Source organism: Trachemys scripta, chromosome 2, assembly GCF_013100865.1.
Source record: "Trachemys scripta elegans isolate TJP31775 chromosome 2, CAS_Tse_1.0, whole genome shotgun sequence".
Lineage (NCBI taxonomy): Eukaryota > Metazoa > Chordata > Testudines > Emydidae > Trachemys > Trachemys scripta.
The window spans coordinates 36778008-36799244 of record NC_048299.1 but is presented as its reverse complement, the minus strand read 5'-3'; the positions used below and the strand labels follow the sequence as shown (position 1 = coordinate 36799244).

Below are 21237 nucleotides of genomic sequence, written 5' to 3'. Positions count from 1 at the left end.
GTCAGTGAAAAGCTCTGGCAGAAGGGGGGCAGCAGAGAAAGGCTTCAGCAGTTCCTTACAGCCAGAACCTTTCACTGTGATGAGGAAAGGAAGAGCTGGCAGAGAACTGGCAGAGCCTTTCCCCTCTAAGGGGGCCTTTCCCTGCTGCTGGTGTCTTTCACTGCAGCGGGGAAAGGCTTAGCAGCAGGGAGCTTCTGGAGCCTTTCCCCGCTGTCCCCCCCCCCCCACCACCAAAATAGCATTGCTAAAAATAGCAGTGTAGATGGGAAAGCAAGGAGAGAGTGTACAGGGTATGTACTTGGAGACATACTCACACCCTCCAGGCATGTCTTTACTCTGCTTAACTAAACCATGCATCACCAGCTATGCTGCTATCTATAGCCATGCTAGCAGGGCTTTGCAGGTATATACGCTACGCACTGCCGAAAGAGGCATGCATTGTTGATGTACCCAAAGAGAGATTATGTGGGTGTAATTTACATAGAGAAGCCAAAGCAGGTATAAAGTACACATAGTTGTTTTCTCCGCCATACTTCCTTCTCCAGGCCCCCTAGTGTCTGAGCTACATGAGTTCTCACCCCAGTTTTGTCACCTTTTCACTGCGTGAGTGGCACAAAGGGGACATAATCTGGCTGGACAGCTGAGAATTCCCCCAAAAGAATTCTTGACTGGTATAAAGCCAAATGAGTCCGCTCCTGTGCCATTCTCCTCTACCTTGGCAAGTGAGCGTAAGTAAAGCATGGCAACAGCTGAGTGGTATTCTCCTATCTTAGCTGGAGTACAGTGCTGCAGGAACCATGGCCAACTGTCATGAATTAGGTTTGGGTTTAGACTGTGTTATCTTACTTCAGGGCTGGTGCAAGGGCAGCTTGAGAATCAGGGAGCCATTATCAGCTCTCCATTACTGAGTGGATCGTTGCACAGGAGAGAATCTGGCCCCATTAGAATTACTTCATCAGGCTCCGTGTGCCAAATTCAGAAATTGTGTGTCTGTGTTGGTGAGAATTACACATTGATAAGTAGTTCTGAATCTAAGTAAATCTGATGGATTCGAAGTAACTGTAGAGGTAGTTTAGGTTGGTGTAAAGTTCACACTGAGGAAACCAAAAGGTGTAAATTATCCCTATCTATCTGTCCTGTGGTGACTAGGTACCAATCTCAGGGCAGACTGTTAAGAACCAGGGCACAAACCCCAAGCTGGTTGTGAGTTCTGTACTTACATTTCACCAGCCAATTTTCAATTGTAAACTCCTCAAGTACTATAACAGCTTTAACATGGAGTCACAGGTAGTCCCCTTGGGAGCCCCAATCTGTCTTGCCACCCAGATAAGCCTACCTTTGTGATACACCAAAAATCACAGCAATCACAGGTTACTGCCAGTGACAAAGGATCAGTTACTTACCCCAGGTCAATTGCACCTTAGATCTCATACCAAAGGTAATGTTTGTAGGCAACCCTGTAATAAACTATTTAAATTTTATTAAATAGGAAAAGGAAACGAGAATTATTTACAAGGTTAAAGCAGGTAAATGTACGTACACAAATGAGTTACAATCTTAAGTTTCAAAAGGTAATAGAAGCACCTATAATAAGCAAGCTCTGTATTTCCTTTTGGGCTAACCCAGGCTAAGCAGCTTGGGATCATTTGCTTATGCCTAGAAAACCCTGCCTGCTAGAGTCCAAGCATCATAAAGATACAGCTCTTTCTTGTTTGTGGGTTTTATTCACTCCCTCCCCCCATGCTCTGAGCTGCAGCAAACTCAGCTGATGGGAGAAATCCACTTGCACACCTTATCTTCATGGGAGTGGGAGAAGAGCAGAGCAACAAAGTCTTTTGTTCTCTTTAATGTTTCCCAATGATCATCAGGTGTTCATGGACCTTCCTTGTCAGGCAGCATGTAACATCTTCTGTTGGAGACCAACACTTCACACTAGTTGATGTCTCTCTCCTGTCTGGTGATTTACACAGTCACAGAGGCTTATACTACAAATGCTCAAGTATTACCTTATAAATGGGAAGCAGATGCTATAAGTGAGATTAATGCATTCAGCAACTCACAAGCATTCAGTAAAGACTAAACACTTTCTTATAAATCTAATACCTGTTTTAATTATATTAACACATAGGTGAGCCAGACTGATTCCAGCCATGTATTTGTCAATGTTCATTTGAGACGTGGGGACCTTGGCATGATCTGTCACCTGGTCTGCCAGCATCACAATCTCTACTTTGACTCCCAATAGAATCACTTAGACTCAACTTTCAGTTTGGTTTTCTCTTCCCCACTCTTACCTCCCACCCCACCCCACCTCAACTGGCTATTTGAAAGGAGACAACTGAAGAAAAAATAATATAATAATTGAAAAGCTAGTTTGCGGTATTTTTCCCAGTGTTGACTTTCAGATTTCTGGTCTTGATGGGCTTTTTGGGCTCCATCTGAGGTTCAACATTTTACATCTTCGTATATAGCAGCACATAGCAGATAAGATTGCACAGTGATAGGTAAGGATTTTTCTTACACTATTTCTAACAATGCAGTGATTTCACAGATGCTGCATAGCTCTTTAAAATAATGCAAAGTAAATAGGAGAAAGAGAATTGTAAGGCCAGATTGGGTCTAAATTGAAGTTGATGGAGCTATGTTTACATCAGCTGAGGATTTGGCCCATAATTTTTTTTTTTTGTCTGAAAATGGCCAGGCACCCCTGCTCATTGATCTAATTCTTCCCTGCACGGACAGATGCATTCCGCATCCTGAAACTAATGATTAAAAGAAAAAAGAACAAGTATAATTTTTATGTTCTTTGAAAGTTCTACATTGTCCTGGCATTTTGAATACTTCTATTGATCTCATTGTTATTGCACGGCACTGACAATAAATGTATTTCTTCACGAGCTTATTCAGCTCAGCAGGAACCAGCAACTCAGCAGGGGAGACCCAGATCATGTCAGTTGAAAAATCTGTAAAATAAAGAATTATCACTGAAAATAAAAGTCAAAGGGGTAAGGAAAGAGGTGTCTAGTTTCTCATCATTCGCAGCTGACTGCTTAGATGATCCTGCCTGCTGCTGGTCCCTAAAGTTGCAGAAACTTTTTTTTATAAGGAGAAGCATTTTAAATCAGAGAGGTCTATTTTGGAGAAGGATTTGTATCGAGTGAAACGAAGACCCGTTTGAATTGTACAGCTTGGGTCAATCTGTACTTTTAAATTATTTCTATTATGCATCCAATTCTTGTGGTGCCAGGCAAGTCATGTTACCTAGTTACTTGGAAGTAAGGTATATTGGAGACACAGTGTTTGCAGGCACTGGGTTGGACTTGATATCTCAATACCTGCTCATCTCTGACTGACATGTAGTCAAAAGAACTGGGTGTTTGGGGTTCGGGGGAAAAAACAGGTCGGGCTGGCACTAAAATTGCAAGTATTCAAAAAATACTCAGATAACTCTGAGGGTGCAGATGATCCATAGAGCAATCCTGTTATGGCCCAGATCATCAGTGGTAGACAAGACCAGGCATTTGATTACTTGTCATGGGACAATGGAAGTCATGGATACCATAATTAAATATTAGTTTATTTGCATAAGGATGATATGGGATCTTGTTGATACTGTGTTAACATATGCCTTTATTTCTTAGTGGAAATTACAATTTATTTTGATTAATGTTGAAGACTGCAAAGCTGTCACAGATAATAGTTGTCTAATATTTAGTAAAAAGGACCATGATTTATATGTTCCTATTGAGAATGTACTAATATCGATTACTGTATAGTAAGATCAAAATGTAATAGATCAATATAGTTTCTTCTTCCTTTCTTGGTTCATCAGGTAATTTTTTACTACCATTTTAAAGCTTTGGCACTCAATCCTGAGAGGTGTGAGGGATCTATATTTAAATATCTCTGCTTGTGAAACATAAACATCTGCTGTTGACAAAGACTGAAGTTCAGTCAAAAAGCCCATGAGCACTTCTAATAAACTTTTCACTTGATGTTAGACATCTTTATAAGTCTTATCCATTGAGCTGGATAAGAATATGTGCCATAGACGACTTCATTGAATTGTATGAGATATAAATTTGTCAGAAACAGTGAAGGTGCCCTTTTAAAGTTAAAAAGAATGGTAGATATAGAATATAGAGCTAGGGAGGGCAGGGTTGCATTAGAAACGTGAACTTGAAAGATGCTCAGTACCCTCAACTTGCATGTATTTTAATGGGAGGTGACAGTGCTATGTCCCTCTGAGAAGACCTTCAGGACTTCGCAGGATCAGGCTCTTATACTGATGTAAATCAGAGTGACTCTATTAAAGTCAATTATACACATGTAACATAGTCATGGGAGGAGACTCAAATCCCCATGAATCAAGGTGAGACAACATGATGAAGTTGATAACTGGTTAGGGATGAAACTGCACAACAGACTCGTTGGGATTTGGTGCTGGTAGGATGATACTATTAAAGCAAAAGGCAAGTTTTGCTAGTAGTTTACAGGCTTCTGAGTACAGGAAATGGAAAGAGACATGATTGTAATGGCAAAAACAACGAGGAGTCCTTGTGGCACCTTAGAGACTAACAAATTTATTTGGGCATAAGCTTTTGTGGGCTATAACCCACTTGATCAGATGCATGGAGTGAAAAAAAGTAGGCAGGTATAAATATATAGCACATGAAAAGATGGGAGTTGCTTTACCAAGCGGGGGGTCAGTGCTAACGAGGCCAATTCAATTAGGGTGGATGTGGCCCATTCCCAACAGTTGACAAGAAAGGGTGAATATCAACAGAGGGAAAATTACTTTTTGTAGTGCTAACGAGGCCAATTCAATCCTGGTATATGTGGCCCATTCCCAACAGTTGACAAGAAGGTGTGAGTATCAACAGAGGGGAAATTATATTTTGTAGTGACTCAGCCACTCCCAGTCTTTAATCAGGCCTAATTTGATGGTGTCAAGTTTGCAAATTAATTCCAGTTCTGCAGTTTCTCACTGAAGTCTGTTTCTGAAGGTTTTTTTTTGTTGAAGAATGGCCACTTTTAAGTCTCCTATCTTTTCATGTGTTGTATATTTATACCTGCCTACTTTTTTTCACTCCATGCATCTGATGAAGTGGGTTCTAGCCCATGAAAGCTTATGCCCAAATAAATTTGTTAGTCTCTAAGGTGCCACAAGGACTCCCCGTTGTTTTTGCTGATACAGACTAACATGGCTACACCTCTGAAACTTTACAATTGTAATGGAGATGTTCCTTGAATAGTTTTCTGATACTGTTACAGGCCTCACTGCATAGGATTGTACTATTTTTGTAGTCCACAGTGTACAGTTAGGATGGTACATGTCACCAAACTACTCTCCACAGATAATATTATCCACAGATAATACAAACTTATTTTGCAGAATCACGAAAGGAAATGTAAAAAAAGAATTATTAAGAATTGCAGCGAACTAACAATGAAGCACAGTGCTCAGTATGCTTCATTATAATTATTATAAATGAATTCCTGTCACAGGTGAAATGTACCATACCATTGACTGATCTTTCATAGAGATTATATGGATCTTTATAGGGATAACAATATGTTTCTCAGTTCCTTCAGGAGGCCAGGGAAAGTAGTCATTAAATGCCAGTACTCCCATATTATAGTGCTTGTACTCTATCTGAAAATGATTATATGCCAGTGAGCACATCTGTTCAGTCCTTCTATAATCGATCTTCTCCTACATCACTTATCCCCTAATCTTTATATTCCTATGGCATCTGCACAGTAGACTTTTCCCTCCTTCCCTTTCCTTTTTCTGGCTCACATTCAGTGCATTTCTTTCTTCTTGTTTTATATATATTTAAAACCATCTAAAACATCTTCCATTTATTTTGTAGCAGTTCTTTATTGAAACACAAAAATGATTGTTTCCTTTGTTTTCAGGATAAAATTGGTTAGAAATCCTGACTGAATTCTAGGCTGTAAGGAAGTAAAGTCATTTATAATTTTCTGCAGAACTCTCAACTGAATTGCAGTTGTTTGTTCAGCTCAAAGCTATGTACTATATTATTTTATAGTTATGTCATCAGTGGTCCTGTGGATAACTATAGATGGGAAGCCTTGTTGGCAATAGAAAATCCATCACGCCTCTTTAAATGGTGTCTGGTTGTTCAGAGTGAGTCTGAAGATTGAAACCAAAGGTTTGTTTTCCTTTTCCTCTCTTGTAGAACTATACCAGAGGTAAATGTCGTTTACTAGAACCCTTTTCATGAAACTCAGCCAATGGCACTAATTTATTTGAGAATCTGCTGGAGGGTTCAGTTTGGGACATGTTTGGGGTTCTTTTAAACACATAATTCTGCAACTGAAAATCAGCTTATTTAAAGCTGACCTGCAAGGATTTCATAAAAGTCCCTCAATTCGGTATGTGTTGAATGCCCCCAGTTGCCAAACTAATTGGGGCATTCAGCTCATTACAAGCTCTATCTCTCAGAAAGCAGCTTCCTGGGTCTCCTGCATTTCCTGAACTAAGCAGCCAAGCTCCTAAAGTGGATGTAGATCCTTCTGTGGTTGACTAAAATTCTGTCAGTGAAGAAAGAATGCTACAGGGGCATATTTGTTTGCATGCCATATTTCTTCGTGGCTGATAACTCCATTCTAATGCCCAGCCAGGAATAAGAGTGGTGCCCTGAGGCCCAGGATTCGCCCAAATAAAAAGGTGGTGAGGGGAATAGTGCTACCCACTGGGATAAGCCTGGAGACCACCTAGTACAATAATAACAATAAGGGAAGAAGCCCCAAACTTCCACTCTAGTACTTCTGTCAGGAAACACCTCACCTGTGCTCTTAAAAAGGAGACAGGCAAAACCCATCCTGTCACTGCTCCAGGATCTGCATAAAGATGTTTATTCTAGGCTAAAGGCAGCAGGAACTCCAGCAGACTGCCTGGTCCCAAGCAGTGGTGCAATGGATGAGTCCATCACAGGGAGTTTGAGCTTGGAAATGTCATTTCATAAATTATCCTGCTCTGGAACTATTTCTCTTTTTACCTTTGTGGCCTTCCACAGGGAACCAACCTCTTTCCCCACATATGGCAGGTCATTCTTCTGCACACGCAGTATCCATGGCCTTCTGGGGCTTGCAAGAGTGGGGGTATTTTCCTCTAGCAGATTTGCTTAGGAAGGTAATCTTGGGACCCATTTCGGGAAGATTCACTCATGTGAGAAAAATCCCAGTGAATTCAGTTGCAATACACTTTCTATTTACAGAACAGCAGTTCAGAAAATAGCCTCAAAAGGTTTCAAATTCTAAGGAAAGAAACATGTTTTCTACCTACAAGAGGGAGAGGACAAGAACTAAGGAATTAATCTAAATATCTCCCTCCCTGCTCCTCACCCCGATTTGTTTGTTTCTTGTTCTACTTGAGAGAGAGCAAATGCAGAGAATTCATTATGCTCTTCCTAGGCTGCTGTGGTAGCTTGAGGAGCTTCAAATCCCATGATGCCCATTAAGTTACTTTTAGTTTTATCAATTAAAACTGTAATATCTCTACAGTTTTATCTGGGTCAGCAACAAAGTCAAGTGAATCAGTAGCTTGTCAATGTTCTGTTTTCAAAGACTAGATCCTCCCACATACACACATACAAAAAACAACAGCGACAACAACAAAAACCCTAGTGTATGTTATTAGCAATGTAAAACCTGACAAGGTAGCATAAAAATAAATGGCATGAAAAGAATCTTCACGGAGTTTGAACTTTGGTGTTTGAAGATGACCTTCAGATTTGTTTGTTTGTTTGTTTCTGGGGCAACGTCTGACATTTACGCTTTATCCCATGTTAGGTGAACTCATGCATTTTTCATCAAAAGGAAAGGCCAATTAAAAAGTATGTTGCCCATAGACAGCAGAGCTAAAAATGGTAAAATCAGGTTGGCATTGGTAGTAAAAGAAGGAGCCAAAAACTAACCTTGGTTACATCTTCAAATAAAATTGGAGAACATCTTAATACATTAAAACTTAGATCATCCTTAGTCACTGTCTTCTGAGACTCTGTTTCTAATTATTTTCCCCTCCTGGTTTTCCATTGGTTTTTCATTTTCTCTTTTCATTACAGAAGTATCAGGCCAAATTCTGCTCTAATTTATAATGGTGTAAGTCTAGAATAACTTCATTGGGTTTAATCAAATTAATCTGGATTTACACCAGTGAATCTGAGAACAGAATTTGATCCCTCTTCGTTAGCAATAACCTAACTGTCCTTTTTAATCTTTAAAACAATCTGAATCAAGTATACATGGAAAGTCTAAAAAAAATTGGAATGGGCTGAGTTTCCTTATTAGGGAAAACATGTCCTTTCAAAAGGACAGCACTATACATTCCTACTTTTAATATTGCGAGGTTTTACACTAAGAAGCCATAGATTTTAAATTAACTGTCAAATAAAATTTAACATTGCACACCTCAAAAGCACACCTGACGCTAGAAGGGGGGTGGGGGAGAGCAGCAGCTTTTGTAGTATAGCTGCATGACAGTGATCCCCATGTAAGCCTTTCTTTGTGCCCTACCACCAATGTCCTCACAGTTACAGTCTTTTTGAGATTGGAATTCAGCAGTCCCTGAGAAATTCTTTAGCTAATCCTGCTCTAAATTAGCTTCACTAATCCCAATATAATGTAACAGCAGCGGATGTTCAGTGGTTCTTAGCACAGATTGTCTCTGCCATCAAATATACTAAACAGCAAGAAGCACAGTAACACGACAGCAAAAGGAGATATTTAGAGGAATTTATTTTCAGGACAGGAAAAGTAAAAAGATCTTGTGGTCAGAACAGAGTTTTACTCACAGTCAAGTAGGAATCTGAGAAAAAGCCATTTAAGCTGTGTCTCGGTCTTAAAATGAAAATATAAAATGGAACTGATTTTCTTTCCTCATCCTTCTGTTTTCCTCGAGCACTATTGGAATGTTTCTGTGTAATTCAGCAGTCCCCTAAAGCTGACTGCTACTTTATGTAGTAGCTTTGAAGAGGAAACAATAGGTAATTAATAGCATATTTACTTAGGCCAAAATTTTCGGAAGTGACTAATGACGTTGGGCCCTTAATTTGAGATACCTTGAAGGGGCTGCTTTTCAGAAAGTACTGAGCAATCAACCTTTGAAAATCAGCATCCTTAAATATGCATGAGCTTGGGCACCCAAAAATTGAGCCCCATAAGCACTAGTTACTTTTGAAAATGTAGGGCTTAGAAGTGTCTCATCTCAGAAGGCATTATAGATATACAGGAATCTCATTTCATCTACCACTGAAATGTATCCACTTCACTGGCTGGTTCTTGGCTGCTCCTTAAAGAACTGATCTAGTTCCCGATGAAGTCAATGGAAAAAAATTCTGTGGGAGCTGGATGAGGCCCTAACAGTACAAAACACATTAGGATGGTTGGAATGAAGATACTACATCTATTTGAAACGGCTGCAGGGAAACTTACTCAGGCAGAATGTAGTTGTCTGGCTATATCGAAAGAAGTACCAGAGACATTTGATATGGTTTTAATCAGGCTGCAACTTTATTATTAGATGTCTGGGATGTCTTCCACCAGCCCCCACTCTTTTTCCATCCAGGTCACCACCATCCCTCATAGCAGGTTTAAGGTGGACTATAAGAAAGGGGAGTTGGCTCCCTACCATACCATTCATAGGATCCCCAAACCCTCCCCGCTATTCCATTCCTTTAATCAACACCTCCTTTTTAAATCCTTTACCAGGCCATTTATCTGGTCACTGAAAACCTTTCCTATGGAGTACCTGCACTGGACAACCGCCACAAGGAGGTGCCAGCAATTAGCTTGGCTGCTTCCCCCCCCAAACCCAGTCGGGTTCCCAGACATCTCCTACTGCCCTCTTTTATATTGGCCAAAACCAAGTCAGCACCCAACCCTGGCAGGGGAACCCCATCCTCCCTGAATAATTCTGGTGCACCAGGTTGCAAAATAGCTGAGCCTCTTATGACCCATGGGAATTTGCCACTACCTTGTTCAGATCCTCTTCACCTTATCCAACCAGGTGGTGCCCCATGGCTCCCTGCCAGACCATGCGTTAATGCATGTCTGACTACACAATTTTTACACCTGGCAAAATTCAAGGATCAGTACTTCATCTATTTGAAACTGCTACAGGGGAAATTAATCAGGCTGAATGTAGTTATTCAAATTGGAATTTTAGTCTCTTGGAAACCCAGGTAAGAGTGCCAGAATTTGGCTCTAAGGACTGATCTGAAACAGAAATAGCTGTTGTATTAATAGAGATGGAATATATGGGTCCAAAGAGTCAAAGATGTTAACATGACCCTGAAATGGCCCAATATCAAACATTTTTAAACAAGGTTCGGGCTTAATACCATGGCAAACACATCATCAAAACTCTTTTTAACCTTTTATAAAAGGTATAGAAGAAGAAGGATAAACAGTTAAAGCATTTGAAATGTAAAGTATTAAGTGAGGCTTTCATTTTAACAACATCCCTGTTCCCTTTCTTTTTGGCTGGAAAGAGTCTTTTGAAGTACAAACACTTTCTTTAAAAGTCTCTTAGATGGTATTAAAGATGGTAATAACTGTTCTCTTGGGAAAAAGAAAAGAAGTTAGTTGAGATGAGCCAGAGCTGTCGTTGGTAAAGTCCAATCCTGTTTCCTAGAAGACAAAACAAGACAAACACGCACAAGACGAGAGAAGAAGATAGAAAATAACAGCTTCCATCTCTGATGAATGTTGATTCATTTGCAGCCTCACAGCACAGTCTTATCAAACACTCTGAGACCAGGCAAACTTGTCACAGCCTTGGCTGTTTAGGGCATTGCGTTTAGCTCCCTCTTTCTAGTCACAGACTCACAGCAGTATTGTAAAATATGCAGTCTTGGCTGGCTAAGCCAGACTTTTGTTAGACAAAAGGAAAAAGGAGAGGGATAGGAAAGAAAAAAATAGTGGGGAGGAAAAAGAACACATGGGGGGCAAGGGTTAGACATAGTCTCACATCCAGGTGGTGACTGAGATTTAGCTGGAGCCAGAAGTGCAGGTAGTGATGTCATCTGGGTCCCTCTCTCTGGCCCAGTCTGATCAGAATATCTTTCAGGATTAGGACAAAGACAGTTTGGGGTCCCCATAGATGGTGGGGTTTACAGTCATGATGATGAAGCTCGCTCCTTCCCCTTAGTCTCATTTTTCAGTCAGCCAATGTTGCATAACCAGCTTCCCCCCCACACACACACTCCAAAAAAATCTCCTTTTGAGGACACCAAAAGGGAGCGATGGGTGGAATAGCCCATCCCACTCATTATTTTGTCCACCAGTTAGGCCTAATTTCCAAAATGCCAATTTTGGTTAATTGATTTCCGGTCTCACATGGTTTTTGTTTACCACGCAAGATCTTAACACGGTCCTTGAATTATATCAGCAGGCCATTTTGTTTGGATTAATTCAGTCTTTCTGTCTCACTTTTGCACTTTTTCCCATCAGCATTCGTTGTGATAGATTATTGTGACACTTCATAAACTTTTATCTCTTTTCCCACAGTTAGGCTCACAATTAGGGTACGTTTATAGGCTCAAGAATCACAACATGTCACATTGCAACCTGGACTCCACCTTTCTGCAGTGGAAGAGAGACCATTCAGTGGGACTGTGTAATACACTGCACCACAGAGTAGAGCTTGATGGCAACTCTCTGTGCAGGACTATGAAAGGAGGCATTGTGGGCAGGCCTGGGAGTGGGTTGATTGGCCAGTGACTCTGTGCACAGTGAAGATCTACCAAAACCCCAGATGAAGAGGGAGGAGACAGCAGGCAACACTAGCTCATCTTCCCAGGACTAGATGCCCCTGCGGGGCTGCTTGAGAATGCCAGGCTTTCCTTATGAGTCTAGAAGGAAGGATTAACTTCTTCAGCTCTGGTCATCTACCCAGGGCCGGCTCCAGGGTTTTGGCTGCCCCAAGCAGCCAAAAAAAAAAACCCGCGATCACGATCTGTGGCAGCAATTCAGCGGGAGGTCCTTCGCTCTGAGCCAGAGTGAGGGACCATCCGCCGAATTGCCACTGAATAGCTGGATGTGCCGTCCCCTCTGGAGTGGCCTCCCCAAGCACCTGCTTGACAGGCTGGTGCCTGGAGCCGGCCCTGCATCTACCCCTTCCCAACAGCTCCCAAAACGGCCTACAGTGTTAGCCAATTGGATTTTAGTATCAAGGCAAATGAAATTATAAGGTACTTTTAAACACGTGCTTTTTTGTTGTTATCCCTTACATATTCTAAAAAGGATTTTGTTGTTGTTTCTTTTGTAGCGCCGCCCAAGCAGATGGCCTGCAATGAAATTTCGAAGAGGCTCGGGACATCCTGCATATGCTGAAGTGGAACCAGTTGGAGAAAAAGAAGGCTTCATTGTATCAGAGCAGTGCTAAAATTTCTAGGACAAGAACACCAGTACTGGTCTACAGGTGTAAGACATTTACTTTGCCTCTCTTTAAAGAAAAGGAGGCCTGAGCTGCTGTAGCTGTAAAGAAAGAAGATTGTTGGATAAATCTTGTCCAAGAAGAAAAAACGATTTAGGATACCAGATTACCACTGCGCTGTAGTTTTCCTTAGTGGATTGACATACAATAGTTCATTCAGAACACCCTGAGTGGACATCTACAGTCTCAGAAATGTGGCACAAATGCCATGTTATTGGTTTAGGTATGGGGTTGCATAAGAATCAAAAAATATAATAAAGCTTTAGTTCATCAGGGTGCTACCCTTTTGTTCAAGCATTCTTCTCTGGTGTCTCAAAGATAAAGTGTTACAAATCTGTAACCCTTTCATGCAAAGAGCAAAGGTCAGTTTTGACAAGGTTGCTAAGAAAATCAATTCAATGCAGGTAAAAAATAAGCAATTTTCTATACTTCTACAAATGAATGTGGAATACAATTCTGAGTGTTCAATGCCAAACTAACATAACCAAGTGAGTGAGTGAGTTACAGTACAACATAGATTATTTCCAGGAGTAGTAGAATGTTTCTTGTACTTTGTTGGTTAATATCCCTTAAACAAGCCATGATAAAGAATTAGAAAGTTAGCACAAGGCGGTTAGAAAAAATAGCTGGGAGTTTTCACTATGGTGAAATTGGGCTGTATAATTGGAGTTCATGGTGAAATTGGACTAATTTTCAGTTTCAATGTTCACTAAACAATTAATTATTGGATTTGTTTTAAGGGATTCCACTTCCATTTCCAAACAGTGGGCTGAAATGAAGGCAACAGATGCTTTTGGCTGATGCTGGCAGAAATCAACTTAGACCATTTCTCAAAAAATATGATGAAAAAATGTTAAGATTTTAAACAAATGGATTTTTATCCTCATTGTGAGTCCTTCCCGAGAAGCATTGCAGATTCCAGTGCACCCCTCCCAGAAATACAGATTCAAAGTGTTGCAGAACCCTGCTGATTCATTCAGTGATTTCGTTTAACACACATAGTACTTGCATAAATATATATATAAATATATTTTTTTTTATAGCTAACACAAGGCAGGCTCTTGTGGCTGTTAAGACTGCATTTTTGTCATCCAGACGGAGGAAATGGATTGCATTACTGCATATTTCCACTGAGTTGTAAAATAATCCTTAATATTAGAATATTTTTATGTTGCTTAGGGATGGTGGTTCGTTTAGTTGCAGTGCCATAACTTTTCTGCATACTGGAGCCACGTTTCCTTTAATATCAACCCTTTTCCTCCTGGACTAGGGAAAAACAATATGATAAATTCCCAGTGAAAAGAAAAGATATTCCTTTGGTGGAAAGGGGTTAATATACACTGAGCTACTAAACTTTTCAATTCAGGTATTGTATGTACATTTCATTGTGGTCTTTCACTTTCAAATCTTTTACACACTGTACAAGCAGAGGCCCTTGAAGCATTTTAAGGTACAGTATTCAACATTTGCAGTTTTAGGTCTCAAGTAGTTTAGCCACCTTGTAGTTACAACCTTAATTAATCAGTTATTTACATTCTTGTCAATGCTTGTATGGTCTAAATTTGTTTACTTAACTCTGTTTTAAAAATAACATGATTTTTACTTGTTATTTTCTTCAGTAAATAATACAATACTGTATTTTCTGTATTCATTCTTTATTCTATGTAACACACATTTTACAGTCAGTTTTAAATCATCCACTGTGCGGTTTGAAATGTTCCAAATCTAACCACTATTAATTTGAAACTGCTAAAAACCACATCTTGAGGTCTGCTGAAAATCTTGCCGCGATCACTCTTTTATATTTCTGTGGCTCTACCAACACATATTTCTGATGGGGGAGGGTTTAACGTACTGGCTATTAATTCAGATAGCAATAATCAAATATATGCACATACCTATCTGGTGACACTAATTTTTAAAATAAAACACATAACAGTGCACATAATTTTAAAAAAAAAAAACTTCCTGGGTCTGATACTTCTATCTTATTACAAGTAGATTTGCAATCATCAGCTAGGATCTATTGGCCTAATAAAACAATTACAGAACTCGCACTTGTGATTTTTGAAGCATGATGCCCTCACCAGTTAAAATAAATGTTATTCCAGATCACATCATGACATATCAGCCAACATATAAATGTTGTGGATACTCTTCAGTCAGATTCACATGATGCTGCACTATGTTTGGTTGTCTAAATATTCATGTAAGTAAAGACTACTCACAGAACTCTGGGTTTGAAGGCTGAAGCATTGGCTTAGTAATACAAGTTGGATTAAGTTTTACTTATGAATGTTATACAGAGTAAACAGTGGAGCTGGCTGAATAATACTGATCATGTTATTTGTGGGTTTCATGATTTTGTTTCATAGCCAACAATTTTTTCTGTTTTCATTCCTATCCCCTTTATAGAGCTGGATGAACAGTTTGTGATAATTCACAAATAAACATACATTTGATGACATTTCTTAATTGAAATATTCATGCTTTTTTTTTCTCTTTGCCCATTCCTGGTAAATTGGTGACAGATTTCACTGAATCGCTGACATATAAGAAATATCTTAATAGAGTTGATTTGGCTTTCCCATACTTCTATGTACTTGGTTATACCATGATTAGTTGCTGGATTTATTCAATAGGCATATTCCTGTGTCCGAAGAGAACTGATGTCTGAAGGGAAAAAACTCCTGCATACCTGTAGAAACTGATAGTGTCTCATCAGTGTCTGCTTTGATATATTCTGTAGTATGTTCCATTTATCCCAGTGGGTGAAGGTAATTAAGTAATCTGTTGCTGCTTTATGATTCCATCTGCTTTTCTACATTTTTAAAAATTAAAAATGATACAAATGTGATTCTTTGCTCCAGCAGTTGTAATGAAATATTGGAAGAAGCAAAGAAGCCTATTGTTATCCCTTTATAAACTGTAACATTGATTGATCCAGGTGTCCCTCTTCATGACACTCCAAAAGAAATTCCAGCCTGATAGCAGTGGACCAATGGCTTCACTAACATTCTCCCTGGTCCTTAGTCTTAGCGTACTTCAAAATTATTCATCTAGGTAATTGTTTATTTAAAGTGCCATTTATTGTAGCAGTTACTGTATCTCATAGCCCATTTCTCTATGCACAGGTATTTGCATACAAATAGGTGTTGAAGTGATTAGAAAACTTTCACAAAATTAGCCTTTCCTATTTTTTCTAGATTTAGTACGTGTGCGCTTTTAAGTCTAATGCCCCCCAATGAAATTATGAAATTTTCTGCTGCAGATTACAGAAAAAAGGCACTTTCCAGAAAAAAAATTTCAAACTACTTTGCCAAATGGCACCTTAGACTCTCAGTAAAATAAGTCAATGAACTAGATACATATATTACACACCGAAAATATTTGTTAAAAGAACACTATTAAGGTTGCAAAGCAAAGCACTCACAAGTTGCCTGTCCAACCTAAATTTAACCCCTTATTATCTTGCATTATGATACAGTGTTTAGTTACATGGCTGCATATTAGTTTTTCTATAGGAGTCCTGCCTCATTCAGTGATGGGGGTTATTTTCTTTTCTCCTCATTGTTCAATTTGTTGCCCCAGGTCTTATTTATTCTGCGCTGTTCAAATCCTGCTCTGAAGACAGAACAATTAATTTCCTCGTGGGCTTTTCATTTGTATCCCATAGGGCTAGCTTGCCTTTATTATTTTCAGCAGTAAAGCAAGAAACCTACAGGCCTGTATCCTTTAAGCCATTTAAATAATACTGGGTTTGATCTTGGGACAGGAATCTGTCAACCCTCAAAGTGATAATGAGGAATTCTTAAGTAATCTATATAATAAATACATTATCTATAGATCAGGCTACATGATGGTGCACACCACTTTAGCATCGGAGTGCTTCACAAACATTAATTCATTTAGTTTCACAATAGCCCTGTGAGGTGGGGGTGGCATTATTCTCATTTTACACCTTGGGAGCTGAGGCACAGTGAGATTAAGTTTCAACTAATGTTGGGTGCCAATTTGAGTCACCTAGGACCTGATTTTTCAGAGTACTTAGCATTATAAAGCACTTTATGCATTCAAAGTACAGGTCTCACTGACTTTAGTTGCAGTTGTGAGTGTTCAGCATGTCTACAAAGAGGAGCCCAGGATATCAAAGTGGGCATCCAGAAAATGAGGAACACACAATCAGTGACCACATATGAAAAGTCTGGTAGAAATGATTTGTCCAGCATTCCATAGTAACTCTGTGGTTAGAGTTAGAGAAAGGGATAGAATGCAATTCTCTAGGTTAGCATTCAGCTGTTTTAACCCCTCCTTTCTCTTATTACAATCCAACACACTGCAACAAATGAGGCAGGAGTTCTGCACCCAACAGCCTCCTTCACTACACAGCACTAGTTCAGCCTTTGGGCAGGTCTATCCTGGCATTTTCTGACTGAGTGATTGCCTTTGCTTGAAATTTAAAAATGTTTCTTAACTCTGTGTATGTGCGTGGGTGCATGTGACAAGCAAACTGAAAAAACAGATTCTATCATGTGGCAGCATATCAAACCGTGAATCATCAACAGAGACCTTTTGATAGAGCACACCAACCTTGGCCACTGGACCTAACCAAGCGACTGACAGTAGTAGTAGGCAATCATCCTTTCTGTGAACCAACGCTAGATGGGGATGAGAGAGCCCAGGGCTGGAGCATGCTCAGTGCAGATGGAATTGTCACAGAATTTAGCTGCAATGTTCAAGCAGGTCTCTACTGAACATATGCAATCTGAGATTTTTTTCAAAGGTTTAGAACATGGCCAAATTTGGGCAGATTTTCACAGGGATGCAAAAAGCTGGCTAGCTCACTTTCACGGCTCTATCTTTTCCTTTAAAAAAGAATAAGGAAGGGGAAATCACTGCTTAGATCCATTTTTTTTTCTTTTCCTACTCTGTTGGTTCTAATCCTAGCCACAGTTTTCAATTTGGCAAACCTTTCCTTAAATCAGCTTGTCTCTCCTTATCCGCTTTAGTAAGTGCCCAGTGGTATATTTGCTTTTGTAAAATAAGTGCCCCAAAAGAGCTGACAATACTATTTGAAGGAAAAGACAATATAGGGATGCTTTAAAAAATCTGCATATTTCTGCATTTTTAAAAGCCACTAGCCTTATTTTTAATCTTCTTAAAAGCAACTATAATTGTCTGTGGAGTATATAAACAAATTCTAAAGATGATACTACAGTGTATGCACTATATACCACTCTTCTGAAATATATGTATCATCAGTGCTATATAATATAATTAGCCATCATTTTAGTTTAGAAAAGCAAAGGTTTTCATGAACTCCTGCCACGCACACACACACACACTAGGCAGACTTGTCTTATAACTATATGTTGTTTAAATAAGCCATTCTACTTTAGGATGGAATTGGAAGCAAGAGAATGCAGCTGGCATATGAACCAGTGAGAAAAGAGACAGACGGAGTACTCATGCTGCTTAAGAACTGACTGATGTTTAAATAAATTGCCTGATACTGAGTCTTTCGTTAAAGTTAAATGGAACCCAGTGATGCAGAAATCCACCTTGGATGAATTTAATACAAGTTGTAGAGTGACAGTTAACAATTATTTAATTAATTAATTAAAAGAAGAACGAACGTGAAACATTTACCTAGGACTATGGCACCAAAAAACTCTTAGTGAAAAATTTAAACTGAATATTGGTCCAGATTCTTACCCTTAGTGAAATTACACCATGGATGAACCTGGTCCCTTTAGGCCAGATCCCAGCGGATGTATATCAGTGTCATTCCACTGACTTCAATTGAGCTATGCTGATTTACATCTAGCTTATTAAGTCTGTGACGGGTTGGATCACAGAACGCCCCCTGGGAGCTGCCACCTAATGTACCAAGACTACTTCTATTCCAGTTTTCTCTGCCGGCTCAGGACTCCAGCACCCTGTCTTGCAGAGCCAGTCACTCCCGTCTGCTCCAACACAGACCCAGGGTCTGAATTACTTGCCCCAAAGCTGCATGTTTACCTGAAAACAGCTCACAGAAGTGTGCTTGTCTTTAGCACTCAGATGCCCAACTCCCAATGGGGTCTAAACCCAAATAAATCTGTTTTACCCTGTATAAAGCTTATACGGGGTAAACTCATAAATTGTTCGCCCTCTATAACACTGATAGAGAGATATGCACAGTTGTTTGCTCCCCCAGGTATTAATGCATACTCTGAGTTAATTACTAAGTAGAAAGTGATTTTATTAAATACAGAAAGTAGGATTTAAGTGGTTCCAAGTAGTAACAGACAGAACAAAGTAAGTCACCAAGCAAAATAAAATAAAATGCGCAAATCTATGTCTAATCAAACTGAATACAGATAATCTCACCCTCAGAGATGCTTCAGTAAGTTTTTTCTCAGACTTAACACCTTCCAGGCCTGGGCACAATTCTTTCCCCTGGTACAGCTCTTGTTCCAGCTAAGGTGATAGCTAGGGGATTCTTCATGATGGCTTCTCTCCACCTCTGTTCTCTTCCACCCCTTTATATATCTTTTGCATAAGGCGGGAACCCTTTGTCCCTCTGGGTTTCCACCCCTCCTCACTGGAAAAGCACCAGGTTAAAGATGGATTCCAGTTCAGGTGACATGATCACATGTCACTGCAAGATTTCATTACCCACTTGCCAGCACACACATATACAGGAAGACTCACAGGTAAACACAGCAATCTGCAGACAATGGGAGTCATCAAGATTCCAAACCACCATTAATGGCCCACACTTTGCATACTTACAATAGGCCCTCAGAGTTATATTTCATATTTCTAGTTTCAGATACAAGAGTGGTACATTTATACAAATAGGATGATCACACTCAGTAGGTTATAAGCTTTGTAATGATACCTTACAAGAGACCTTTTGCATGAAGCATATCCCAGTTACATTATATTCACATATAGACTGCACAACATCACAAACGCGACAAGAAAATCAATACACATTTGTCGAAATTATTCTGGAATTAAAGTACAATTTTACTGTCACGGGCTCCTGTAAAAACAAGTTGGGGCAGGTCCATGTTTTTTGTTCCCCAATGACGCTGTATCAATGACCTCAGTTTACAGGCAAAACATGTTTTCTAACTGCCAGCACTAAAAACTCATGATGGGCTCTGAAGCTCAAGCTGCGTGTTTTCTTTTCTACATATTGTCTCCAGTAATTAAGGTTCTTGCATCTATAATGTCCAATAAATGCATGCATTTATCATTGTCCCATAGTTTATCTATTCATTTTCATTATAAAAATTACATTCCATGTAGAGTATTTCACAGTGATATTTATTGCATTTCTCAAATGATTAAAGTCTCTTGGCCTTTGGTGTTGTCATTTAAAACTGCCAGGCTTGCTATAATTGCTCATTAATAAAAGACTGCTTAATTGAAAGACAAGAAGCTGATCCTGCAAGGTGATTAGCACCCACAAATCCCATGGGTACTTCCCAGTGGGTACTAAGCACCTTACAGGTTCAGGTCCATTGTTAGGTACAAAACTGCTTAAACTGGAGGCATAGATTTTCATCTTGGTTATAAAACAAAAACTGCTATCTGAAAATTCTCTTTCCAACATACAAATATAGCAACAGAAAATTAATTCATTCTCAATTTGCCTGCATGCTATTTTGCCCTCTTCACAGTAATCTTAAGGTACCTACAGTACATTTCTCTAGCTCTATGTCATTACAGGACACAAACAACTCTCTATCTTGTCTCCCATCACCAGAAGCTGTGATTAAGCTGAGGATGCATGATACTTAACACTTCTAAGCATTTCTTTTTGTGATTGCTACACATTGTTCATCTCTCAATGCTCAGGAAAGTTGGCTTATTTCTCTCCTGGATATTTCTTTAGCTTCTTGATTAAGCACAGTCATTATAGCTGCATTTGTGACTTTTAGTTATTCTGTCTACCACAGGCATGCCACAAATTCAGAAAATAAAAAAATCTGCTAGTTTGCTACACCTAGAATTTGTAATGGATACGAACAGAAAAAATCTCTTGCTCCTTTTGTTTATACCATATTTTCTAGATTATCATATCCAAGATGGAAAATCTCTCAAGACCTGAATAGGCAACCCTGGTCACAATGAATAGTACTTACTTAAGTCAGTAGTCCCATTGAAGTCCAGAGGTCAGAATAATGCATTCTGTTACTTCCCTCTTCACACTACATCCTATATGCATAGGTTTCATAGATTCAAATATATTAAGTTTTTATGGTTCCTTTGTGATCCCACTCATTACTCCCCTGTTTATACATCCCCTTCTTGCTACAGTGTTGTACTGGGAGCTCATGTCCACTATGTTGCCCTAAAATCTATTCCCGAGTCACTACTTTCCAGGATACAGTTCCCCCATTCTATAGGAATGGCCTGCATTCCCACGTCCTGTTGCCCAATCTTTAGATTATGTATTAATTATATCGATTACTTAAGAATCCCCAGTTATCACTTTGAGGGTTCACAGGTGCTTGCCCCAAAATAAGGCCCAGTATTATTCAAATTATTTTACATAGTTGGGAGCCCCAATGTGCATAGTTGCAACACTCACACTATAGTAATTCTTTTATATTTACAAATATAGTTTATTAATATATTTAGCACAGTTACAAACACCCCAACTCAGTAATGTAGCTAGAGATACTACAGACTGTACATCTGCACATCCATATACTTACACCATCCCTTGCAGAACAACCTGAATTGTTAGCCATCACCTTCTTCATCACCAT

General features: G+C 39.4%; 1 protein-coding gene across 1 annotated transcript in view; it reads left to right on the top strand.

Annotated features, from left to right (window-relative positions):
• PLXDC2 (plexin domain containing 2) overlaps positions 1-14947 on the top strand; it is a 366040-nt gene extending 351093 nt beyond the window's left edge. The window contains exon 14 of the mRNA XM_034760317.1: positions 12299-14947. Within this exon, the coding sequence (XP_034616208.1) occupies positions 12299-12415 (117 nt within the window). The 3' untranslated portion in view covers positions 12416-14947. The remainder of the gene's footprint in view (positions 1-12298) is intronic.
• The last annotated feature ends 6290 nt before the right edge of the window (positions 14948-21237 follow it).